At 53.6% G+C, this 26522-nt stretch overlaps 1 protein-coding gene across 3 annotated transcripts in view; it reads right to left on the reverse strand.

Moving 5' to 3' along the window:
• The window catches only part of ERI3 (ERI1 exoribonuclease family member 3), a 136113-nt gene that overhangs the window by 38556 nt on the left and 71035 nt on the right, over positions 1-26522 (reverse strand). For all 3 annotated transcript variants that reach the window (XM_052800424.1, XM_052800425.1, XM_052800422.1), the window contains one exon: positions 711-810. In XM_052800424.1, the coding sequence (XP_052656384.1) occupies positions 711-810 (100 nt within the window). The remainder of the gene's footprint in view (positions 1-710; positions 811-26522) is intronic.

Consider the following 26522-nt stretch of genomic DNA (forward strand, 5'->3'; position numbering starts at 1 on the left):
GCACCCCCAGAGTTAAGCAGCAGGCAGATATATGGCCTCGGTGTCCCAGGCCAGTTCTCCCTCCTCATATCACCTTGATCCCTGGTGCAGAGGAGCTAGGGGAAACATGGAGCTCTGCCACTGCGCACAGTAGTCTCAGCTGTTTATCTTGGAGCAGGCTGCAGGACCGTGAAACTCATCACACTTGTGAGCAAACAGGACGATGATTCAGTTCTCCAGCTGGGGCCACATATCTTCACTCTGCAGCGTGTTTCCAGCCAGCTCCCGAGGCTGCGCTGCCTGGCAGAGCCTCCTCTCCAAAGACGAATGCAGCATCCAGAGCAGCTGGAGGACTGGTCCGACAGGGAGAGCATCCTGCCCAGCCTGGGGACCCCTGCTCTGTGCCCCAGGCACTGCGCAAGCCCTGGCGCTGCCCACATCCACCCCCAGCCCGAGCACTGCCAGAGTGGCCAAGGAGGGGAGCAGTTCCCCAGACGGAGGGACGGGCAGGTATGTTTGGCAGACTGGGATGTGCTAGCGATGGAGAGCTCACCCCACATGCCCATCCTGCCCTGACACATCTTCGTCCCTTCCACCAGCCAGAGACCCCGCAGTCCTTTGGCTGGCTCTCAGCACTCCAGCCTGGATCAGCTCTCGGGAGCGGAGGCATGTCCCACGCACCAGAAGCAGCAGCCGTGGGGACAGGAAGGGCGCGGGGCGGCATCACTCACCTATCCCGCTGTGAGGCCTCCCTATGTGCTGTAGGTTCAGTCCTTTGTTCATGTCTAAGAGCCCGTTCTTTGGCCAACTCCCCATGGCAAAGCTGTACGCCTGGAAGAGAGAAGCAGAGGGTCAGACCGGCGCACAGCCCACGTGCAGACATGTTTGGGGGGAGCGCCTCGCTGCTGGCAGCCAGCTGTGCTCGCTCAGGCCTGGCTGTTCCCAGGTCCGGCGTGGGTCTGCGTTTGCCGTGTTCAGTGTGGACCCATGCATCGCCCTTGCAGCAGCTCTCCTGGAGCTGCCTGCACAAAGCACCCTCACCCTGGCCTGTCCCACCTGATGCTCCTCAGAGAAGAGGTGTCCAGGACCTGTCCCGGAGCTTCATGTGGGTGACAACCCTCACGAGGTTTGCTGGCCACTGTGCCGGACTGGCATCACCCAAGGCCACCTTCACCGTGCTGGGGCGAGCCAGGGGCTGCGAGTTCATCCCACTTGTCCCTGGGTTGGTCCAACATCATCTGCCCATTCCTGCTTCACCAAGGATGGGGTTGGCAGCAGGAGTCAGGGGGATTTGGAAAGGGGTGCCCATGCCCAGGCTGGCCTGGCCAGCAGCCCCCTTCCCCTTGAGCAAGCACAGTCCTCCCAGCCTCCCCTCTCCTTTCCATCTCCAGACCCCAGTTGCCTTGGGGCTTTCCATCACTGGGAGAAACTCCTCCGGGAGCCAGCACTGCTCACCCCACTGCACAGAGCCCACAGCCTGGCCGGAGGGAGCCTGCTCCATCCCCATCGTGTCCCCTGGCAGGGCTCCCAGCAGAAGCGAGGCAGCCGGGAGCCTGAGCAGCACACAAATCCACCGGACAATGCAAACGTGAAAGCAGCTGGGCCTCCGTGTCACATACACGGCTGTAATTACAGCCTGACAGCCACGTATCTTCTTCATCTTGAGGAATTAAGCTCAGCGCTGCATTGTGAGCAGTAAGAAGGGCGCGTGGGCTTAGCGTCGCTCACGTCGGCGCTATCTCTGTTGCCGTGAGGGCCATTGTCCCCAGATGAGATTGGGTCAATCCAGCAGCCCCTATCTCCCTCCTGCAGCGGGGATCATCGCTAACCGTGGCCACAGCGCGGCAGGGCATCGCCGACACCCTCCGCGGGCTGCAAACGCTGGGGGAGATGCTCTCTGCAGCGGGATCGGGGCCGAACGGGGCGAGCGGAGCCGAGTGGTCCCCCCCTCCAGCCCACCACCCACCTGCCTGCCACTAGGACCTGCTGCCAGTCCCTCTGCCCCCGCTACCTGCTGCTCTGCCCAGCGCAGGCAGGGCCGGCCCCCACGCAGCCCTCGCAGCTGGCGGTCCCCCGGGAGTTACGGGGCTTGGGGGAGTTAATTTATTACTGGCCGACGTAACCATTCATGCTGCTTTGTTACTCCTGCCTTAGCAAAACAGAGGGCTCCACAGATAATTAATAGACAGCATTGCTAATCCTGTTGGGAGATGATTAGCAATTAAAACTCCTAATTAAGTCTATGCATAATTCACTGAAATTACACTTTGTGTACACAACGAGGAGGTTTCCTTTGCCTTCGACAAACATGCTCTGGTATCTTCATCGCCACGGCTGAGATGCAGGCTGCCCAGCCGGGGGGCTGGGGGGAACAGGGGGCCAGGGTGCAGGATGGGACCCTGCCACCCACCTGCCGGGTGGCCCTGGGTGACAGCGGCAGTGGCTCCGCGTGTGGCTCCCTCTCCTGGGCTCCGTTCCAACGAGCAAGCCCAGGCACAGCGCAGGAAGGTCCCCACGCTCAGCACCAGCAGGTCCAGGCCTGGGGTCACCAGCAGTGGGGGGCATCCCTGGGGAAGGGGTATCCCCGCACGCTTTGGGGGAGGACACATGGGACTGGGAGGGAGCAGGGCTGTCCCGGTACAGGGACAGGGCAGGATCTGAGCTACCGTTATCGCAGGCTGCCTTCCCAGCCCAGACACATCCCTCGGACCCCAGCCAGGAGCAACGGAGGGAGCACAGCGGGAGGCTGGCAGGATCCCGGGAAAGCCACAGGGACAGCTCTGGAAAGCTCCTGACAGCTGGGTGCTAGTGCCAACCCCAGCCTGCCTCCCCTGGCTGCGCAGCAGCAGCAGCAGCGGCAGCAGGGAGCCGGCGGCACGTGCCCCTGCCCCAGGATGGGCACCGGGCCCATCTTTGCATCGCGTTTTGCTTTCCTAATCAAGGTCATTCGGTACAGCCGCAATACCTGAGCAAACTAGCTAAGCAGCCGGGGTGGAAGTTGGCCTGACCACTGAAGGTCAAGTGTGCACTTATGCATATTCAAAGCTGCCTGCAGGATCGATTGGGTTTTAATTGTTTTTCCTGGGGTTTTGGAAGGAAGTGCCAGGGGCATTGATCAGTCCCAGACGAGGCCGCTCACACTTCGGGGCTGGCAGGGACCGTCACTTTGCTGCAGGCAGAGGGAAATGCGGGCAGAGACGAAGGCAAGCAAGGGGAGAGGTCAGCCAGTCCTGGCCGGGAGGAGGAGCCATCGCTGGGCTGCATTGGAAAATAAAGTTTTTTAATTAAAATTGGCAATTCTGAGCCTCCTGCCGGCAGCAGCCACACAATCAAGAGCGAGGAGCTTTGCTGTTTAATATTTAAAGACAACGTTTAATCTTTAAACAGGAAAGTTCTTCTTCTGACTGTTAAAGCGAGGCAGAAGGTGCCGGAGGCTCCCCGACGCAGGGCTCCCCAGCCCGCTGGGGTGGCTGTGGCCGTCGGCTTGCCGCCGGCTCACCGCAGCCGCTGGGAAACCAGTGCCGCCTGCAGCGGCTCTCCCACCGGCTCTGCCGCCGCTCCAGCCCCGCACGGCTGCCGGCAGCGGCACAGACCCCTGCCCCTTCAAAGCTTACCCCTACAGCAAACCGTAAGAAAGTCCAAGATGCCCCTGGTTCACTTGCAAGACGAAGGATTTAAAACAATGTCATGAAAGCCTTTTTGCCAGGAAATCACACTAATTTGTTCCTCCCCTTTGTTCAGTCCTGGTGTTGCAGGGACTGGGTTGCTGCCTTCTAGGTCAGACACTGAAGCAGGGCCAGGACCCCGTGGCATTTTATTTTCATCTGCATTTTAACTGATAAAAAATGCAGACATCTTTTAAAAAAGCTATTTTTAAATGGTTTTGGTCAAAATTCTGATTTAGAGACAAAGTCAATGCCTCTGATCTGCTAAAAACCACCCAAATGCTGTTTGCAGAATAATTTTCAAGCAGCCTGAACACAATTATTTCCATTCACACCAGCTCCTAGAAAGCTCTCCCTTTTTTCCTGATTTTGTTTGTAATTCTATGAAGGCTACATTTACCTCCCTGCCAATGCTGCTCTGAAGTCAGATGATTATTAATTATATTTATTTACTTATACAATCCCATAGGCATACGCAGCAGTTCACAGACAAATACCGCCCTAGGCCCCTGATGTAGGGATCTCGAATCAAAGGTAAGCAGATACTCCTGTGAAAAATGTGAGCTAACAGCAGCAGGAGATTAGGAACATACTGTGTTTCCATGCATAGAGCCAGCACCACAGATTATCCACACCCTGTTAAAAGTGCCAGTATGGAGAGGTAAGTCCTTAGGTAACCTGTACCTCACACAACCTGCAGAAAATCCAAAAACCAGAAGTGAGGATAAGACATGGCGTACAGCACCCTGGGGCAGGGAGATGCTGCGTGCGCAGTATCAAAGCATCTAGGACTAGCTTTATAATAAAGCAAAGATGGTCTGAGATCATCCTGCTGTTGTACCAGGCCACAAAACTTCCCGATGGCCATGCTGCATCTGCCTCAATTTGCAAAGAGCCTGAAACAAGAACTCTGTGGACCACTTCTGGTAGCGCTGGGGGTTAAAGATGGTCCTCTGCGCTGGGAGAGGAGCGCAGGGAGGGCATGCCAGCGAGGCTGGGCAGTGCCATGGCGCTGCTCGCAGGGGAAGAACATGGGTAGCATTTGCCCAGTTCTTGCAAAAATGCTGCCCAGTTTGGCACCGAGTTCTACCCACCTGCCCTTGCTGCAATCCCAGTGCAAACTAGCCCCCATCCCCAGCAACGCTGGGCAGCAAGGAGGCAGTGCCAACACAGTCGGGTCCTGACGCCCCGCTCCCTGGAGCTTGTTTGGGCTACACATCGCGGTTTATAAGCAGCACAGCTGCAGAGAAGATGTTCCAGGGGGTCAGAAAATTCCCAGAACTGGAACTTGTCAAACTGATGTATTGATCTAAGTGGACTGAATAATGCTCTATCATTTATTTATGGGGAAGTGCCCTGCACACTTCACAAAAACTGGTGTTCAGCAGTCACATTAAGGCAAGATTTAACGTCCCGCATCATGCAAACAGGGCACCTGCGCAGAGGTCAGGATGCTCACTTCCACGGGGAGCCCCACAAATCCTTCCCGCACACGCAGGGAGGGACAGGGCTGGTCCTCACAGAGCTGTCGGAGCTCTGCTAGGTCAAGGTGCCGACGCTGACAGAGCCAGCCCCGTCCTTTCCACACGTGCCGATGCTGCGACTTGCTCAGCCAGCCGCCAGCCCCTCTGCCCTCCACTAAAGCTGCCGGTGTTGCACCGCCCTGGGCGCTTTAGCTGAAGGGCAGGAGGGAAAAGCAGCTCTGTGCTTTGCAACAGCACAAGCGTGTCCACAAACCATGGCAGCAAGAACTGCCAGGACCAGCACAGAGCCTCCTCCTGCCCTGCCCAGCCCGGCAACCCTCTCGTTTTTCATGTCCCATCAAGAGGTTTTAAATGTTTCACCCGCTAATTGTAATTTTAATATTAATACGGACACTTTCAGGCAGGGAGAAAATATTTCATTTTGGAAAAAATCCTCCCAGGAGCAAAGGGGCTCAGTGGTTTGAGAAGATGCTGAAGGGTGGGTACTAAGGAATAAAAAAAAAGTGGTTTTTGCTGAAAGTTTCCGTTAAGGATTTAAAAAAGACGCCTGAGAAGAACATGTTTTTAAACAGCTAGAAAGCGGCCGTGAGATGTCCCCAGCTGCCCCCGGCTTGGGCAAGCAACACGCGCCAGCTGTGCTACCCCAGAATCAGGCTGGGCACAGTAGCCTGCCGATTGGAGCCGACCCCCCTGACATTTTCACAATGGAGAAAATGACTTTGTGACAGCAGAAGTGTCTTCCTCCTCTTGTCATGTCAGCTGTGCACTGCATCCACCCCAAATAAGTATTTCCCTCTAACTGCCCTCATTCCGCCGCTGCCACGATGAAGTGTCAAGGTTTTATATTACTTTGTATGGTGGGAAGAAAAAAAGAGGTCATGTCTACGACTAAGAGGGCTTTTAAACACCGCTTAAAATGTTTTCAGTGCCACCCAGTAACCATAATGTTTTGGGGCTGGGGGTGTCTTGGAGGCCACCCCCAAATAGCACCCAGGACACTGGGGACGCCGGGGTGGTCCCTTGACATCCCGTTTTAATTGCGTGCCACTTCAGAGATGGGAGGTGGACATTTCTTGCTGGGATTTCTTGCCACATAAACTTACCGGCATGACACAAGGCAAATTTAACACCACTGAGGGCCTGACCCCACCGCCAAATCATTTAGTAGCAAGGCTGCTGGATCGGGGCTGAATGCAATTAAAGAAGAGGTGGGTAATGAATAAGCAGCTTGCCAAGCCCCAGCTGACAACGGCAGAGCTCCTCTGCTTCAGGGAAGGCACAGAGGAAAGCTTGTCCAGCAGGACAGAGGCACGGAGCCCGGGATGGCTCAGCCCCGGCAGCGCTGGAGCCTGCTACCCTCGCTGGCTGTCGGGAGGCAGGAGCTAAACCCAGGTGTAGCGTGTCCCTTTTAAGCAGTTTAGTCAGAAGTCCTACCGCATTCACAGCTTTTCAAGTATTTTTAAATCACTTACAAAAGCAGGATTAAACGATCAGGAATTCCATTTAATAGGACAAATAAAGAAATAACAATCTACTCCATCAGCCCTGCGAAAGGCAGGTTTGATTTAAGAAAAAAAAAGTGTAAAAGAGGGAGAGAAAAAAGGAAAGGGGGGTGGAAAAAAAAAAGGATAATGTGTGTTTACTCAAGCAAAGAAAAAAATATTTAAGTGATGTAGGGGAGAAGATTGCGGTAACTAGTGAAGAATAACATCGTCTGCTTTGCTGTCAAATCACACAAGAATTTCAGTAATAGATTCTCATTCTGACACTCAATTCAATTCGAAGGTGATCCTGCTTTATCCCAACACATCAAATATTAAACACTCGTATTAGCCAGGGTGCCGTCGCCTTTCCCGGCTTAGACGCGGCAGGAAGCTTTTCCCCCTACTTTCTCTCACTCGCTATAATATTCTCAATGTTATCTAAACATGCCTTCATACACTGGGGTTCCTTATCAATCCCATTTGGGGAGGGAGGGAGGGGTGTACTTAAAATGGTATTAGTTTGGGGGGCTTTTATTATTATTATTTCCAAAGCTTTTCAATTTTGTGTGGAAAAAGCTTAGAAAAAAAAAGGCGGAGGGAGGGGAGGCGGCGAGAGAGGGAGAGGGAGCGCGGGAGCGAGAGAAAGTATAAGAAAGGGAAAAGCAGCCAGCAGCTCTTGTTTGACTGATGCCTTTCAACAAGGGCAGTCTAGCTTGTCAAAGCCCGGGCTCGAGATGAATTGGCATATCTATTCAGCCTGCCTCTGGATGTCATGCAATACAGTTTCATATTCCCAGATAAGGCATGATAAGCAATTGCTGCCCTGACACCAACTCCATCCATCCCTGCCTTTCTGTCCACGCGTATTACAGACCTCTGCTGTGCCGCTAATAAGAGGCATTTAATTTTTACAAACGCGGCAGCAAGAAGGGCCTCCAGACTGACCAGGTACAGCATTAACACCATTCACATTTAATTACTTTTTCTCAGTGCACCAAGCTCTCTGAACACTCGTGAGTGGCACCGGGTGCATGAAAACAACTTCTGCCCAATGTGGCACCCACCGAAGCCTTGGATTAAATATCTGTGCTAATAATTAAGGGGTGGGGGTGACAAGAGCAGAGGGCGTTTGTCCTCTGCCAAACAAATCTGCAGTGCCACCAAGCAGGAGGTGGTTTGGCTGGGGTTTGGACATGGGAGGACGCAGGAGAAGATGTGAGCGGTGCCCTTTCCCAGGGAACGTCCCTCTCTGGAGCACAACCCCCCTGAGAGCTGCAGGGGGAGGAGAGGGGCCGACACACCGAACGTGGGGACACCACGAATGGGTCTGGCCCCACTTAGGTGGAAGCAGGTGCTGCCCTTGGAAATTCCTGCCATTGCCAGCACCCTGCAGTGGGAGGATGAAATCTGGATATAATCCTCCCGCATTGCTGAAAAGGTGCTGGGACCCTGCCTGATGCTTTGCCCTCTTTACACAATGGCACTCGAAGGTTTTTCAGAAAACAGAACCACACAGCCAGCTTCTCCCATGTCCTGGGCAAGCAGGGAGCCCTTGGCACACAAGCCACCTTGCCAGCCCTACCTGGCCTTGCCGAGCAACCTTTGGCAAGCCCAGCTGGTGTCCACTTCGGTCCAATTGCAAAGCTGCTTGTTAAAACAGCCACATCTTCATCCCTCACGTCAGGCAGTAAATTAAACAAATAAAAAGATGAATGGTCTATTTTTGGAGAGGTGAGTGCTGGGCACACAGGAGCTGCCTGGCTCTGCCCACCTTTGGGAAGTGTTTTACAGAGGCGATGTGCCCCCAGTCCATGGGAGGAGGAGAGGTCAAGCTTAAGGGAAGGCAACAAGGTGTCAGATAAGATGTGGAGGATGCAGCATAACTGTACATGCTTTCTCCTTATTAAAATAAGCAGCTCATGCCGTCAGATCTCTGTCCATAGCAGCACTGCAAAAGGGAAACTGAGGCATGCAATGATCTCATGCCTGGCCCTTCTTCCTATCCACATGTCTGAGCAGCCTCAGCCCGCCTAGGTCCCGGCAATACCCCAACTCAGCCACAGCCGTGCAAATTCACTGTCAAAACTCCTCTTAACTTCATGAGGGGCAGGATGGACCCTGCAGCCACCAACAGCCCCTCTCCAGGGTGCATTTGGACGCTGCAGCCCCGTCGGGCGGCGGGGAGGTAGCCCTGCCGCTGCGCAGGATTAGCACGTGCCCTGGCTTAGACTGCAATAGAAACACGCTGGTGTGCCTGACTCCGGAGTGTCAAACTGCCAAGCGGTTTAGGCTTCACACTTCCCCGTGTTTGAACAAGAACAGTCTCTGCCTTGCTCCCAGGCTAGGGATTATCCTGGATAAAATGTTCTCGACTGCTGTGTGCTCTGCGGCTGGTGACACACTAGGTTAATGCCGTGGAGACCTGGGTCAAAGCCCTGGGTTTGGTCACAAGCAAAACAAAGCTACAGGTCTGGGTCCCCGGGGGGCTGGGAAATAGAGCTGGGGTGTGCACAAGCCAGTGCTGGCACAGGAGAGGGGACAAGCAGAGCCATAAACCGCCAAGAAAGCAGCTCAAGAATGGGGCTGCTGGTAGGACCAGGGGGTCTGGGTTCGGGGTCAGGCGGCCGAGCAGAGAATTCCAGCAGGATTCCGGGGGCTCCTGTGAAGACAAGGGGCTGGAGGACACATGGCCAGCACCTTTCCCAGTCCAGGACAAGTGGCCCTGCCCTTGAGCCACAGGTCATGTCTGTTTGAACAGGGCTGCCTTTTCGATGTGTCCTGGCATTTCTGGCTGCACCTCAGGGTGACTGAGACCCAGGCTGGGTTACGCTGATGTATGCAATCAGGTCCCAACGCCGAGATACACAAGCAGCTCCCGATCAGCGCCTGAAAGGCAGAGACACACGACGACGTGGCAGACGGCTACCAGGGAGTACCTACATATGGCTGATTTACCCCTCCAGCCCTGGGAAGGATGGGCTCATGTCCTGCGGTGCTATCCACTGGGAACTGGCCCAGCCCCTGCAGGGCCAATTCAAGCAGGAAAGCAGCGCTAAGCCTCTCCCCACCTGGGAGCACTGTGGCCAGCAGAGTGGGGAAGCTTGCTATGACACCAAGGAGAACCCAGGAACACACTTCATGATGATTCACTGCAGCCACGGTTGCCTCTCCACACAGACAAGAATGGACCAGTCCGATTCTGGCTGCTCCTGGGGAAACTGGGGGTTCAGGGGGAAGGGGAAGATGCCTCCAACGGTGCTGGAAAACAGGCAAATGTTGCCACTGCCCTGAAATCAGACCCACTGTCAGCCCCTGCATACACGAGGACAGAAAATGGCATGATGGAGCCCCAGCAGATGCGCCATGCTGCAGAGCTGAGCTGTCGGGGCAGCAGCGAGATGGACACGTCTCACCCTCCTTGGATTTAACCGGAGATTAACAACTGCCAAAGAGAGCTGCAGTTTTGCCATATTACACAAGGGTAGGTAACAGCATCCACTGATCACGTCCTTCTTCTCTTTCCAGGGCCACCAACGATGGCTGTGATGCTCAGACATGCCCCACAGTCCCCCAGATGCACCCCTTTAATCTAACCCCATGCCTTTCCCAAGCAAAGCTGGCACTGGGCTCACTGTCAAAACCTTCAAGCCCTTCCAAAAGGGGTATTTTCCCCCCTCGATTTCTATTTTTACACATGCACACGCTCGCCTCTCCCTCGCTTGCTGTTTAATTTCCGTGTGAGAGGGAAGCAGGTGCCCGTGCTCCCGTGAGCTCTCCCTTCTCTAGGTTTTTTTTCCCTTCTTGGATCCTGCCCCATTAGTTTAGTGCCCAGCCATCTGCGACGTCTCCTGTAATGCTGTCCCCCTTGTGTACCAGGGAGCTTTTCCATTAGCGCCTTTAATATTCTGACACCTTAGCACAGGCTGCTATTACATTCAAACACTGATCGCCCTGTGAAATTACATCGCAGGGCTTGCTAAAATGGAATTGTGTATAATCAGGCTCCTCCATGCACTGTCAGTCCCATCACAAATACAACGTAAAGCAGGCTTATGGATGGGCTTAGCAGCTGCTACAAGTGTATTTTTTTTTAATAGATGAAGTATCCCTTATTTAAAGCATTTCCTTAAGAAAAAAAACCACAACAGTGAAAGACAAATCAACAGCTGCTGCACTATGTTAACCATACCACCGGTCTCTTAAAAACATGTTATTTACTAAGGTAGCTATCTGTTTATCTATAACTATATCAAACAGAGAAGGAGGATGAGATAAAGATAGTTAAACAGACAGCCGAGGAGCTATCTGCCACTGGGAAATAATAGCTAAATAAAAAGTACCATTATTTACTCCAGAGAGGGGAGGAGGGAGAGCCAGTGCTTTCCTCCCAGTGCGGCACAGCCGCTAACACACTGCTGTGGGAGCCTCCGGTTCATAAGGGCAGCCCGTGCCAGCCTGCACATGCCCCAGTTTGCCTGGCTCCAGCCCACCCATCTCCCCACGACCACGTCAGATAAATCTGGGAGAAAAAAACAGCTCAGGACCCAAGTACTGCACCTCTCCAGAGAGGCCGCAATGCAGGGAAGGCAAGAGAGAGCAGGGGAGCTGTGCCGCTGCTGGGGCTGGCTTGGCGGGGCAGCCCCCCACCTCCATGCAGGCTGAGAGCAGCTCAAATTAAGGCAACATTGTCCACGGCAGAGGGTCTGGGTGCGTTCCCACAGGGGAGGCTGGTTTCTGCGTGGCCAGCACACAAGGGACCAACTCCCCAGCTTTTTTTTTTTTAATTCCAGCTAAGGAAGTGATGGATTAGGACAAAGGTATTTCAGGGGGATGCAGGAAGCGGCAGGGACACAGATGATGTGTCAGAGAAATGAGCTCCTGAGCTCCCCAGCTTGGAGTTCAAAACGCTGCCTCTTACCATGCCCTAAAGGTTATTCTGTCTGTCTGCTGTGAAATGCGACGGCACATCGCCTGAAGGGAGATTTCCAGAGGCGCTGTGACCCTTCCGCTATCTCCTCCGAGAAGCCTCCGCAGGAATGATGAGATTGTAGCTCATTTCCACACACCTTGAAAGAGCCCAGCTGGATCAAACGTGCTGGAAGCAGAAGCAGCACATCCCCAGGACTCGTCCTCGCCTCCTGGCAGGGAGCATGCTCTTGCTGTTACACACTGGGAAACCACGTCTACCCCACTGAAACACCGATGCTCTGACATTGCCTTTCACCCTTAACCAGGACGAAAAAGCCAAAATATTGTCTTCTTTCACTGTGTGGGAACAGTTCTGCTTGGGAACCACAAAGTAAAACCCAGTGACAGAACTGCTGCCCTTTGGAAAGGAGCAATCTATTCCCATGCGAAACACTGACATGACATTTTGACTCCAGTTTTTCCAGTGCAAAACAAAGCCATTTGTCCAAAGCAGACACACCGCTCCTTTGCAGCATGCACGGCATGTCTCAGCACCCGGTGGTCTGGACATTTTTGGAAGGGACACGTCTGGTGACGGTTCAGCTGCTATGCACAAACATGCTAGACAGGGGGAGAATGGGACCACGGAGGGCAGAGACCCCACGGACAGGTTACCAAGAGAAAAGTGTAGGGGAGGTGCCGTACGACTGAATGTCCGTTCACATTGCAGGTGCGAGACAAGGCAATTCAACCCTCTGGTTTTCACTACCTGGCATTGTCAAGGTTAGGTGCTTGCAAGGTGGCAGCAAGGGAGGGGTGCTGGGCGACCAGCAGGTTCACGTCTTAGTTTCATAATCTGTTCCTAAAACCCAGGCCCTGGGGGATGGGAAAGAAACCAGAGTGATCCTGCAGGACCTTCTCACCACTTCTATGCACTTGCCTGTATGTCTTATCACATACATATCTCCCTCTGCTCACGTCTTACAAATCCTTCCACTCTCATGTCTAGCACGCCTTCCTGGGACAGATAAATGACCTTCTCCAAAACTCACCTCTGGCACGATGCAGAGAAACTGACCCATATAGGACAGACCAGAGGGGCATGGAAACATGTGCCCTGCTCCCTCTTACCCCCTCCCAGACTGCAGACCCTCAGGAGCAAAACCCAATCTTTCACATTTGGCACAGCACCAACCCAACAAAGCTGTCGGGGCCTCTGAGTGTTACTGCTCTGCAAGAATCGAATAAAATAGAGTTTCTCAGCACTCCCACAAGATGCAAAGCCACTCAGAGGAGAGGCAGCTGGAAGAGCAAGAGAAAGGCAAGAGAATACAATGCACAAGGCATCAGGGAAAAGATCAATAAAGATTACGAGGGCAGTGGCCATGTCCCTTGCCCGCGTCGGAGGCTCTCATGGCTGCAGTGAGGGAACACCAAGGAAAGTTAACAAGGTACTGCTGCGCCAGTGCCTGGGGATGATACCTGTCTAATCAAAGGTAGAGTTTACACTGGATCATCTAAGCAGCAGCTCTTCCTCATGACTGTTGACTCAGGTCAGGGTTAAGACTGAGGAGGTTAAAGCAGAGGTGCCTCTAAGAGCTCTGATGGATGCAAACACCAGGCAAGCAGGCAACCCACGCAGGCCCAGCCAGCACAGCCTACCAGGGCAGCAGGTGGCAAAATTGAGGCTCCCCAATTTCGATGGAAGAGCAAACAGAAGGAGATGGTCCAAGGGGCCAGGCGGCATGCCATGAGAGAATCGATTTGGAGAGAGGTCAGGAAAGCAGAGAATAAAGGGACCCGAAAGGAGGACATGGCAAGGTCCCGAGAAGAGGTTGTTAGAGGAGGCATGGGCGGATGAACTGCATCAGCTATGGCCAGGCAGGAGTGGGGGTAGGACTAGCTACCTGGACTGGGAAGGGGGGATCAGCACTGCATTATGGTCCTGAGAAGGTGACAGAGGTGATCATGACACGGTTGATAGAAACGAAGGGCTTCGGGTCCCCAAGGCCTCAACTCGCATCTCCCAGGGGAGCGAAAGGCACCTCCATGGCTCTTTGGTGCCACCAGGCTCACCGACCGCCAGCCAGGCTGGGCTCCGGCAAAGGCACACGCAGCGACCACCCTCTCTTGCAGCCAGCCAGCCAGGGTCTCCTTACCGGGCAAGCTGGGACACTCTGTAGTTATGGCTTTTAGCTGTGCCTGCAGTTCTGCCTGTAGTAAGAACAATCATTGCCTTGCTGCTGCTGAGGGCCAGATTCAGCGGCTCGGCTGGCCCTTCCCTGCCAGTGCGCCTCGGAACCACTATTAGGATTTGCCTAGTTGCTGCCTGCTGATGATATGAGACCTGAGGAGCAGGTCCCAGGAGTACGTGCCCAGCGGAGTTATTACTGAGCATGGGTAGCAGAGGGATGGCCCCCATGCAGCCGCGGCACAAGGACAGAGCTGTGGGGTCATGTAACGCTCATCCCATGCCTCTCAGCATCCTTCAGCTGCCCCATGAACCCCTCGTGTGCTGTCTCAGCTCTGGCTATGGCTGGTGGAAACAAGAAGAGCAAGCAAGAACAAATGCCCCCCAGAGGAGAGCTGGTCTGCAGCACAGGGCTGGAGGGCTGAGATGTGACGAGAAGGTTCATGGGCTGTCTAGAAAGTGCTTGGCTGTGGACCACCTGGCTTTCCTGGCGACAGAGCCATGCCAGGCAGCCCGCCCGCCACCTCCTGCCAATGTTCCAGCAAAGGGCGAGCGTCTGGTATGGAACAAGGTGTCCCAATTAGCTCTCCACTGATCTAATTAGATCTCTGCGGGGACGACTGGAGCTGGAGAAATGACATGGCTGCCTCCTTGACCAGACGCTCAACCTTTCCTGCCTGCAGCATTTTATTTTTCAGATTTTTAAGTTCTAGTACCCTTTCTGTCCAGCTCAGCGGAACCTGCCCTGCCTCAAGTCCTGCTGCAGCTCCTCACCAGCGAAGAGCAATTACGTGTGTACGCAAACAGGCGTTCAGCGACAGCACACAGCATCCAAGCTCTCTCCTCCTGTGTCGGGGAACAGCTGCCGGGGTTGCAAATCAGAGGCATGAGGAGAGAGACAAGGGGCACCAAGAGGCAGAGCCGATCGGGAGGACATGGCAGAGCGTGCCAGGTCCCTCTTACTCCCCCCTCAAGTGACAGCAAGCCATGTGAGCGCGCCTGCTCTCCCCGCTGCCGCCCCGCATCACCCCAGAGAGCTGGCAAACGAGCTTCAAACCAGCCCGCTCCTTGTAATCGGAGTCAGTCAGTGTGTGTGTGTTACGCTTGAGTTGATGGCTGGTGTTAAATTCAATGCCTTGAGTATTGATTTCCTCGCACATCCCGGACTTTGTTAAAGGGTTAGCCGTGAACCGAGATCAAAGGGAGGTTAACTCGTTTCTCATAAGTGGTAAAGCAGACCTCTAGCAAAACCGGGCACCAGGTCTCCTCCACAGAGGATGCTCCGTGCATGTTGTTAGCTACCCCGGTCGCCTCGAAAGCCAGATAAAGCCACAAAGCTGCCTCAAAGCAGGAAGAAAAAATGATCCCGATAACTTCCCACAGACCCCCAAGCTATTATGAGTGCACACTGGGGACGGGCAGCATGGGCCAGTGCACACCTCCTCCCCAACCCGTCCCCGCACCATGGGGAGCTGCTCCTCTCGCTTGGCCACGGGAAAAGGTGGGGAAGCAAGTCTTTGCCAGCTACACCCCAAAGAGGCTGTCCCCGAGGAGCTCAAGAAAATGGAAGAGCCCTCCCCAGAAAGACGAGGGTGTCCTACAGCTGCGGGTGGGAGAGGGTGAAGGCACAGGGCTGCTCCCTGAAGGACTGCCTGGCAGGGACATGGCACCCTCCCTGCCATGGCCAGGTGGAGAGGACACCTTCACTTGAGCCAACACCACCATCAGCACCATCTCAACCTGTGTGGCACCTGCTTGCTCCATTTTACTTTACTCCATTCTTGGCTTTCCCTGCCCCACACAAAGTAATTTTGGCACTGATAGCACCAGGATCAGCAGGTTTTGCCAAGGCAGTAAGAGTTAAGTACACAAGTAACATGACACTAACAGGGTTTTGGCTTTACCTTTGTAATTTTTAAGGAATGGAGGCAGGGAAAATGGTGTAGGAGACAATCTGGAATTGTTATCACTAGTATTAATGAACGCCCAGAGGCACTGAGCAAGAAGCATCCATTTCAGATGAACATCTGTCAACAATAAGAGGTAAAATTTCAAAAGTAGCTAAGGTACTTCAGAGCCTAGATTGCACTAGCTCCCCAGGAGGCTTAAGCACCCAAGTCATTTCTAACAACAGGACCCTTGGCCCCGAAGTCATCTGTGCACCAATGCTATTTCTCAACCCCTCTCCTCTACCCCAAGAACTACTCACAGCACAGTCCAGCTTTCCAGCAGCAACGTTGTTCTTCAACCAGATTAATTTGGTTTCAATGGCACTGTCTCATCCACCCCGTGGTGACACCATGACCAGTCCCCACCTCTCCCAGGAGCCAGGCAGCTTCAGCTGGAGAAAATACAGCACACTCCACCCCTCCACCCCTAAAAAACCTCAACCCAAAGCAACCCAGCAATGCTGGTGGTGTAATTCCCCCTGTCCTGCAGCATTGGTAGGGAAGAGGACCCCATCACAGCCCATCTTGGGAGTAAAACCCTCAGTGGGAGCTTTATTCCATCTTGGGAGTAAAACCCTCAGTGAGAGCTTTATTCCTGAGCACCTATAGCCACGTTTGACTATGAAGTCCTCCCTAGGGTGCTAAACAGGTACTTGCTCCCCCCCCACTTTTCCCCTCTCCCAAACTCCTGCCACCCAGCATTACCCCAGCAGCCAATTTGTTTTAAAGTGAAAGGTTTATACCAAAGTGCTTAGGGAGTATCTGCTCAGTGCCCAGCATACCAAGTGCTGAAGATTTCACTTAAACTCTCAGCATCTGTGTATCTCAACTAAATTAAGCTATTTGCTATAAAAGAGCACAATGACAGTAATGGAATAATAACAGCATTAATAAAACACAACAATCCTCGAATGAGAAGCGGACGCATCAGCTAGCTTCAACCAAGAGAAGAAGGCTATTTTAAAATCACACACAAAAACCATCTGGGGGTGGAGAAAACCAACAAAAGCTCCGAAACTCAGAGGTCAGACTGAAATTATGTTTTTAACCTCGAAAGAAAGATGCTTGCCAGAGCCTTCCCAGCCAGAGTGCTCCCACACCAGCTGGAAATCAATTTCCACAGCTCCCAGCAAAACAAGGGCTTATAATGGGCATGCTGGCTCCACAAAAGAGGGGTGGGAGCACCCTTATGGGGGATGACACAGAATCAAAAGCCTAAAACAGAAATGACCCCTCAAGCATCAGCAAGGTTTGTAACCCAGCTCCCGGGACAGACGCATTGGAGCAGGAGGTGATGCTGCGCGGAACGTGTGAACGCCGAGCCAGCGATGCAGGGCCAGATGCCGGCGCGTCATTATGCAAACATCCAGATGTCTCAACCACACTGCCGTTCTCCTCTTGGTTGGAAAAGTTGCCTTCACTCCATCCGCAAATTCTTCCTCCTTCCTTTGTTTTGGACAAGGATGAGATTAAACACAGCACCTTCAGTTTCAAAGTCACCTACACACCGTCTTGCAGGGATAAAATAACCCTGGGGACCTGCAGTAGGGTTGGGGACAGGTGTACCCAAGTCCTAATCACAGCTCTGGAAGGCCACAGCCCCTCGCTGGCCCCCTTTACAGGAGAAGACTTAGCACTTGGTGACGATCAGAGCAATTAATGTGCATTAATCATGTCATGCTGTATCTCTGAGGTCTTGCCACAGCCCCATCCTGCCCAGTGCAACACCCCAAACTATCACTTGCCTTGGGGGGGACTGGGAGGGTGGCTAACAGTTGTTTCCCTGGAAGGGGAGGCGATAGAGGAAAAGGAGACCTCCGTGTTCACCACCAGCTTCTTGTTCACCACCATATTGAAAAGGACCAGTAGCAGGCTTGTGCCAGCAGCAGGTAGGGTCTTTGTGCTTCTCCTGCAGGCACGTTTCTCTAGCCCAAGCTTTGCCCCAGCCCCACGGGCAGAGACAGCAGAGTCCCTTCCTTGCCAAGGCTCCGGTTTAGCTGGCTGCCTCTGCAGAGGGTACATGATAGGTGCTCCTTTCCTCGCCCCAGCTGCCCAGAGCCCATGTGCAGATCCTCCCGAGGATAACGCGGCAGAGACAGATGTCACCTCTTCTCACTGACATGGAACGAAACACGACCTGGGTTGCGGTCCTGCAGGCAAGCTCACCGCTGCCTACCTGCCCTCCGTGGCACAGCCTGGGCCAAACGCAGGCAGCTGAGTGATCCCTGACTCCAAAACAGGCAGAATTAGGCAGGAGGTAGGGGCCAGCTGGCTGGCTTTCCCACAGCACAACAGGTACCATCTTCGGGTCCACGTGCCTTTTAAAAAGGAGCCAAGAGGGGCTGGCAGGTCAGTGGTATAGTGTCCATAGCAGCCGGGCTCATGTGCTGCAAGATGGCTGGAAGCCTTCTGGGTACAGGTCCATAACACAAGTCCTCCTGCTCATCCCCTGAGCAGACAGTTTCAACTTGGCTGACCTATCTCCTCCGGCTGATCCACAAGACAGCGCGCCTAAGTTCTACCTTTCTAAATTCCTATGGAGAAAAAGCCAAAGCAGCAGTTGCCCCAGACTTGAACAGCCTGCAAGTTTCTTTGTTTTCATTATAATTTCCAATCCTGATGCCTTTTTATTTTTTTTTTTAGCCATTTCTGCTCTGCCCCCCGGAGGTGCTGCTGTGATTGAATGAAACACGACCCCAGGCTCCAATAAGTGTATTTCAATTACATCTGTCACCATGTAACAATGTAATGATATATCATGTGATATTAAATCCATGGTAATCATATCAGCGATTTTTTTAATAGTGCACTAATCACATTATTACATCTCAACAATTAACAACAGAAGGCCTAAAAATCCTGGATACAAAGCAGAAAGCTCAGAGGGTCCCCAGCTCCTGCCCAGGAAAGGCCCAGAGGACAGCAGTATGGCAAGGTGCTGCCAGGTGGGCATGGTATGACTAGGAGCAAGAGCATAGGAGTTTGGCACTGGCAGTGCTGTGCAGAGCAGCCAGGTAAGACCAGATTCTTCCCCGGTCCCAGACTAAAGGAGAACTGAGTATTTTGGAGCTGGGAAGAGTCACCTGGTACATCCCATCTTGTCCAGCATTGCTCCCTTCTCCTCTGCTGCTCCTGCACTGCCACTTTTCCTCCAGCAAACCAAGCCCTCTGCTCTGGAAAGTGCCTTGCAAAGGTGCTGTCAGGCTGCACACAAGCACTGCTAGTGCCCCACTGCAGAGGGAAGGATGGTGTCTTGAAAAGGAAGGACCAATCCTACCAACGCGTTCTTACCAGGCTGCTGGAATAGAGACATTTTCCTTCTCCCCTTGCACCAGCTAGAGACGAAACTAAGAGAGCACCCCACCTCACAGAGCCACTGGCTTGAAGTCACTCTGATTTTTGCAGCACAAGAAATCTGACAGCTTTAAACTGAAAACCGGTGAGAATCCTTTGGAGGGACAGGAGTCCTCTGGGTCGCTGCTTCCGCCCCAAGCTCTCACCCGCATGGCTGGAGCAAACTGGGGCTGGACTCCAAAGCACTGACTGACATGCACATCCCCCTATGCAGAAGGGAGTTACCCAGTTCCGTGCAAGCAGGCTGCTCCCCCAAGCTCCCAGCTGTATTTTACTCCTTGCAAGATGAGGGCAAAGACAGGCGCAGGCAGCAGGGAGCTGCAGGCGGCAGCAGGCTGGTGCAGAGTGCCGGGGCGTGGGGAGTCCCGTGCCGCGCTGTCCCCGGCTGTGACAGAGCTTTCTTCTAGTTGCAGCCTGGTCAATCTAGCAGTTTCCACATCACAAGCTGATCTGAAGTGAGCCTCATTACCTGCCTTAAAGTTCCAGCCAAGCACTTAGCTCTTAAAGACAGGATTTAAGAAATATTTGACTGATCATTTCTCTCCTCATTTAGTTTGGATGCTCTGAACCAATTCAACCTGTGAAGTTGAAATAGTGAGAATGGGAGGAAATCTGTGTGCAGACAGTCACACCATGCACTACACACAAGGTGCCAGCTCCCCCACCAGCTCTTCCCAAAGGGCCAGATCTGGCTCAGCCTGCTCCGCACAGCCTCTCCTGCACCAGGAGTGCCCATGGGGCATCTCCCAACACCAAAGGGGAGCCACCTCTTCCTTCCCCCTGTGGGGCAGGCATTTGGGGGGATCACTAACTCCCCGGTATCCAGATCCCCAGTACCTTTATGTACGCTGGGAAGTGCCAAGTGCAGCATCCCAGACCTGGAAGCAAGGGATGGAGACAGGGATGAGCCAGCCAGGACTGATAGCACCACCAACCCCACATCTTCAACCAACCCAGGACAGGACATTCCTGTGTCTTTCATCTCCTTGCACGCCTTCCTCCCGTCCCGCTTTCCAGCTCCGCTGCCCCCACAGCTGTGCCATACAGCGGCTGGGCTGCCTGCCCTCCCGCTGCCTGCCCAGCAAAGGTGCTCCTGCCATGCTCTCACACGGCCAGCAGCGCCCTGCTCCCTCGCCCTGGGTACCCGACCTGCGGAGGGGCTGTCAGGGGGCCTCAGGGAGCCGAAGAGGTTCCCAGAGCCAAACAGGAGTTGCGGCAGGAAGCAAAGAGACCCTGCTAGTCATTTAGGGGTGATCCTGCCAAGGGACAGGCAGAACGGATGGACGGACGCCTCGCTGGCCAAAGCACTGCAGTCGGACTTTCTCTCCTTCCCCCATCCCTTCTTTTCTCTTTTTTTCTTTTAATTTTGTCTCAGAAGACACGATCCTTTAAAGATGTGCACGTCTCATTAGCTCTACCTCGACAATCATTACCGTTCCTGCAATGGCAGGAAGAGAGCTCAGCCCGAGCGTGGGCGAGTCCATTACCTTGTAGTTAAAGGGACATTGACAACTGTGGGCTGCCCGTGGTCTGCCTCCCCCTTCGAAGCAGGGGTCCCTCCCGCACACTGCTGTCCCCCTCCTCTACCGAGCAATAATCCCCTGCTCAACCCAGGTGAGACGCAAACCTTGCGGTGGCGGGTGGTCCTGCACCCACCACTAGACACTCAGTGCTCCCCTGGATGGGCTGTAGGGCCAAGTCCCTGCCCACAGCCCCTGGGGCGAGGGGCACTGAAGCACCCAAACCTTCCCAACACATTGCACATGGCCCTCACACAACCGCATCTCACTTCAGCAAATGCACACTCGTGGGCTGGACCACAAGACCCAAACCTAACCATGAGAGCAAGCAGCGAGCCCAAAATGCCCACAGCAGAAGCCACAGCACGGGCTGCGGTAAGGACCACCATGAAGGGCCCTAGGACAAGGGCACAGTCCCCATGTATAAATGCCTGGTGGCACCACCGCAACAGGGCAGTGAGCTCCGTGCTCGCGAACCAGCTTCAAAGTGCTACGTACCCTACACCTACAAGTCTGTCCCTAGCTTTTCTGGCTCTGTAGGGTGCAACATGGACCACCACACACTCAAGGGTGGGGATGAGGAAGGGTTCAAGTGGGTGAGCGTGCAGTGGGGTGATCCCAGGAAAGGACCCTATTCACTAAAGTTGCTGGTCCAGACAGTCCTGCTGTGCCCCGCAGCTGGGGGCTGTTGCTCTGCCTGCTGTCCCCGGAGCCTGCTTTACCCCTCCCAAGCTTGCTAACAGGGATCCTGACTCACGTTATGCAAGGGCAGGATCCCTCATTCAGGAGACTTCAGGGAAAGACCCCAAAGCAACTTATGATGAAATACCCCCTGCCTTCTCCCAGTCCCCCGGGGGTTTGAAGCTCGGTGCAATTCTCAGAAGGCAAAGACAGCAGGGTGCAGCCCTACAGAGATGATCCTGCTCCTTTGTGCCTTGCAGGACGGGAGCTCTGCTGCAGCCATGCTAACTCCTCGCTGCAGCCATGCTAACCCCTCGCTGCTCTCTGCAAAGCCACGGCAGGAGACAATAATGCATGGCCGCGGCTCCGAGCCATACTCCAAGGAAGGATCCTACCTCCCCACAAGGCTGTCCAAGAACTTGACAGGACTCTGTTTGAAAAAGATGTTGAAAGAAATGATCTCTTTAAGTGCAATGGGAGATATTTGTCTCTGATTTACCCTTGGCTTTTTGCTCTGGTTCAGGTAGGAGCGGTGTGGGATGGCTGGCAGATCTGAGAGCATGGCACGCCCCAGCGGGCAAAGCGAGCAGTGCGGAGGAAGGCGCGAGTCAGTTTGGAGTGCTCCCCATTTATCAAACTCACGCAGCCCGCCAGCAGAGCGAGTCTTTCTATCATTACAGCTCTCAAAATCCGATTCATACCACTAATCCTGCCTTCATTCTCCCAGATTAATAACATCTCTTTCAACCTTCACAGTGTGATAAATAGACAAAGAGAGAACAAAAGGAGAAACAGAAGTGAGAGAAAGAGCCAGAGCAACTCCACATAATAAAGAGAACCAAGAAAGGGGAAAGGAAAAAAAAAGGAAAAAGAAAAGGGAAAGAAAGGAGCCGGCACACTTGACTCTGCCATTTACTTTAGCAGATTCTCCCCAAGAGCTCCCTGCGATCTTTAAAGAATGTAAAACATTGCTCAAAGGAAAGGCTCGTTAGCAACCCTGACCAGCCCAGGTTTGCTGGAAATCTTTTCACTTCCAGCCTCCGCTCAGGTCAGCGCTGAAAATGAGTTTGTTGGTTTCTCGTCCTGCTCCTCCCCACACTCCAGCAGAGGCAAAGCCTCCAGCACACGCTTGCTCTCTCCTTTACTTGCACCAGCTTCTCAGAGGCGAACGTGGGGTATCGGCCAGTAGCTGCTCCAGGAGTACCCCAGCAGCTCAGCGAGCCCAAGACCCCCTGGCAGAACAGCAGTGGGCTGGCACAGCAAGGGCTGCCCCAGAAGCCAAGACCACACGCTGAGCTTGGGATGGGGACGAAGACCAAAACTATGATGGCAGCAGGGCAGATGTGGGGCCCCATGCCATCAGTCTGGCTAAAGGGCACCCACGGGGCCAGTGGAAAGGGGAAGCCTGTGTGGACACAGCAGTACTGTAACAGGGGTGTCACAAGCCCCTGCTCCCCGGGCTGCACCTCTCTGTCCCCTGCCTTGTCCCCTGGCAGGGAGCTCCCATCCCTGCCCATGTCGCACAGCCCAGACCTGCATTTGGGCCACCCAAGTCCTTTTGGCAATCATGGAGGCTGGAGCCCCCCTGTATGCTCATGGAGCTCAGCTGTGCCTGCTCCAAGCAAGGGGGTGGCAGCCACAGGCACTCCCTCCCCAGCACCCCTCTGCTCTGCCTCATTTGGAAACACCTGAGCCCCAGGGAAAGCTGACCCTACAGCCCAGGACCCCAGAAAGCCAATCCCACTGGCTCCAGGGCGCACGGACGGAGATGTTTAGCCATTTCCCACACACAGCCTTCACCAGAGCTGCGCTGTTCAGCTTCTTCATTCTGCCACACCATATTGAACACTCTATGCAATCTCAAGAGTTAGTTTAATAATTAAATGTTTATTGGCACGTTTTTCCCATACTCCTTCCAGACTTGCCTGATTTTCTTTCCAGCGAGTGACTTCCCTTGGTTCAGTCCTTCCCAGAGGATGCACACCTGCAAAACGTTTCCTCTGCTCCCCCCACAATGAGCATCCCCCTTGAAGCCCATCCCTGTGGACTCCAGGCAGGTGCTGTGCACACTGACCAACACCACGCCAAGCCCAGATGAACGGCTCGGGCAGAACGCTGGATTTCTGGCCAGGATGGTGCTCTATTATGGCTCTGCATTCACAGCCCCCATGCAGAGGCTGGGCTAGGTTGTTTTTTTTCTCTCTTCTTTTACACTGTTCCATATTACTCCAGGCTTTGAAGTACAGAGAAAAGCAACACTCAATGTGCCTTTTTTTTTTTTTTTAAAGCTACCTTTATCATAGCAAATCTTTTCCTTCTCCGCTGTGTCGCTGGAGATAGGTATCAAGCAGAAAGAAAGTCTCCTCTTCTAACAATGGATTTCCCTTCCCTTCTGAACTTCAAATAGAAAACTCTTATCTACAGCCACAGTTGACCAGAAGAAGAAAAGAAAAGAAAACAGACATATGAACTGAACCCAGGCTCTCTTTCTATTCACTCAAAAAGGCTGTGCGGGGTTCTTCACACAGAGATGCTCTGAACATGTTTATAGCACGTATTTACTTCACTAGCTATCCCCCCACCATGGAAACCCACCTTTCCTCCAGAACAACTCTCCTCTGCTCCATGTACCCTCTGCAATCTTTTCTTTGCTTAGCAAGCTCCATGCACCTGGGCCATCCAGCAGAACAAAGCCTACACCTAAAGCTGGGGACAGCAAGAGTTCTTCAAACTCAGCTAAGAGTAACAGCAGCAATGCCCCTGGCTCACATAAAGCATCACTTCTATATAGTGCAAGTTGTTTAAATGACAGGATGGATTACAGGTCAGACCTTGCTGGCTGTACTTGCACAAGATGCCTTGCACAGCCCTGGCTGAGACCAGGCTGCTTCAGCTGCCCATTACTACCCGCATGCACACCCTGCGCAGCACCTGTGAGCCACTGCTGGTGCCAGCCAGCTCCTCTGTGTTTTAAGAGCTCCTTTTGGACCGTAGTCTTGCCTTTGATGGAGCTGCTCCAAGGAGAAACGTACAGAACCATGAAACTTCTCTTCCCCACTTCAGTCCTTGGGTGCAGCCCTCTCCTGCCCTGGCTTTCCTCCCCTCCAGCTGCCTGATCTCTGGAGAGGCACTGCCAGGTCCCAGCTGGGTTGAACACCCACCTCCTGGGTCTCGCTGAGGTCCAGCTGCTACCAAACCACCCTCCCTCCCTGCCCAGCTAACAGAAATTAAAATATGAGCACTGTGCTTAACAGGTAGCGTTTCTCCCAAAGTCACAGTGCCAGGACCAACACGCATATAGCAAGAAACCCAAGGAGGAGGGCATTACTGCTTTCCCCACCTTCCAGTGTGTCCTGTCGGGCAACGTGTGCTTCTTGAACCGTTCTCACTTTCAGCCTTGACAGACATGGTCACACAAGCCTTGGGGAACCTGGCCTTACAGCCCTGGAACACCTCCTGGCCACAGCCATGGAGCTCCTGTTCCTCCTTATCCTCTGAAACCCATCTTGAGTTCAGGCACAAATTTATTCACAGGAGGCTGCTAGACAGACAAACTGTCCTCCCCACCACACATGGCACCATGGGCTCTGCCACCAGAGATGGACACAGCTACTGCCACGTGTTGTCCCCCAGCCTGCGAGGGGCACCTGAGCCGAAGAGACTCGCTGCTGGAACTGGAGCCAGAGTCCCAAATCAATCAGGGCAGAGAGGGCTGGAAACTTTCCAGATCATTTTCCATTAGAAATAAGAAGTTTCTGTCATCAAAAGCCAAATCTCATTCTCATTAGGAGAATTTGGAGCTCACAGCCAAAGAGAGGATGAACTCTCACCTGAGACATGGCCAGGAATCCTCTGCAGTCACGCGTGGGGACAATGTGCAAGTCCGAGGTCTGCCTCATTCGGACCAGAGATAGTTTTGGTAACTCTACCTGGCTCCAAAGCAGCCCTCAGCCAGAGGAGGCCAGCCCACAGCCCCGGCTGTCCAGCAGGCTCTCCTGCGGTCCCCCCAGAGCCTTCCAGGCAGCAGCATCGTTCCCTTCACGTTAAACTCCACAAAAGCCCCCAGTGCTCTTCCCTCGGGGCAGTCCCAGTGTTGCAGAAGGCTCTTCCCTGTGGAGCTACAATGGGAAGATCCATCAGACAAAGCACCTTCTCTTCAAGCTGTCTGATGACAGATGTTCAGCCAACGGAGCTGTGGGATTGGCGGAGCACCGCAGAAGCACTTTATAATTCCTGCTCCTTTCCTCCTTCCTCAGCATCTCCCAGGAGAGACACGATGATGGACGGTGACATAACTGACTGTTCCCAATCAAGGTAATGTAAGTAATGACAGCTGACGTGATTCCTGGAACGTGCAGGCGCTGCTGGCCCGTGTGCCTTGCCTACCGCAGGCAGCACCACCAGAGCTCGTGGAGGGAGAGGAGACAGGAGCATGGAGGCCTGGCTGGGGGACAGGGAAGGAAGAGTCCCAAGACACCAAGGCTGTCTCCAAAATGGCTGCAAATAACTCATTACATCAGCCTGCAAACCGAGCAGGAGCCAAGGGGAGGTGGGTAGCACCTATCTCGTGGAGCAAACCCCTCCTGGGCTGTGCACAATGCCTGCCCCAGACCTGGACACCGCTGTATCTCTCTCCAGTGTCACCTGGGACTGTAGTACCCCTAGTCCTTAGGAAGTGCTTTGCTGGGGTCTTGCCTGGCCCCTCAAGGTTTGGCAAGGCTTTTACTGCTCTGGCCCTGCCCCTGCTCCCCCTCACCATCAGTGACTATCTGGAAAAGGGAACATTAAGTCAGTAACCCGGAGCTCACCTCCCCGTGTGGCTGGCGCGCGGGCAGCACCATGTCATCTGAACCCAAGGCAAGGGGGTGCAGCAGCCCCAGATTGCACATGTGGGTGTACGGAGACTCACGGAGGGAAGATACTGTGCAAGCTCATAGCTGCAGTCCTCTTCCAGAGCCTCGAAATTAGTAGGCAAATTTAACATGCAGAGAAGCGACCGATTAATAACCCAGCATTGACTTAAGAAGACCTTGAATAATACATAGTGCTTGTACACAGAAGGGGAAAAAGTCAAGTCCTTCTGCTTGTCAAGTGTATCCGCCTCCCAAGCACCGACACTCAACGAGAAACCTCCCTGCCAGCCAGCCGCAGCTTTAAGCAGCTCTTCAGAAATGCCTTTTGCTAAGATGAATGGCAAAATTTTGTGCCAAGTTAGACTTGCATTTGGACAGGTCCAAGTATGGTGTTGTTTTAAATGTCATTAGCACTGCCTGTTAACAAAGTCCCTTTAAACCTGCCAAGCGGAAG

The sequence above is a fragment of the Harpia harpyja genome, chromosome 11 (assembly GCF_026419915.1).
Source record: "Harpia harpyja isolate bHarHar1 chromosome 11, bHarHar1 primary haplotype, whole genome shotgun sequence".
Lineage (NCBI taxonomy): Eukaryota > Metazoa > Chordata > Aves > Accipitriformes > Accipitridae > Harpia > Harpia harpyja.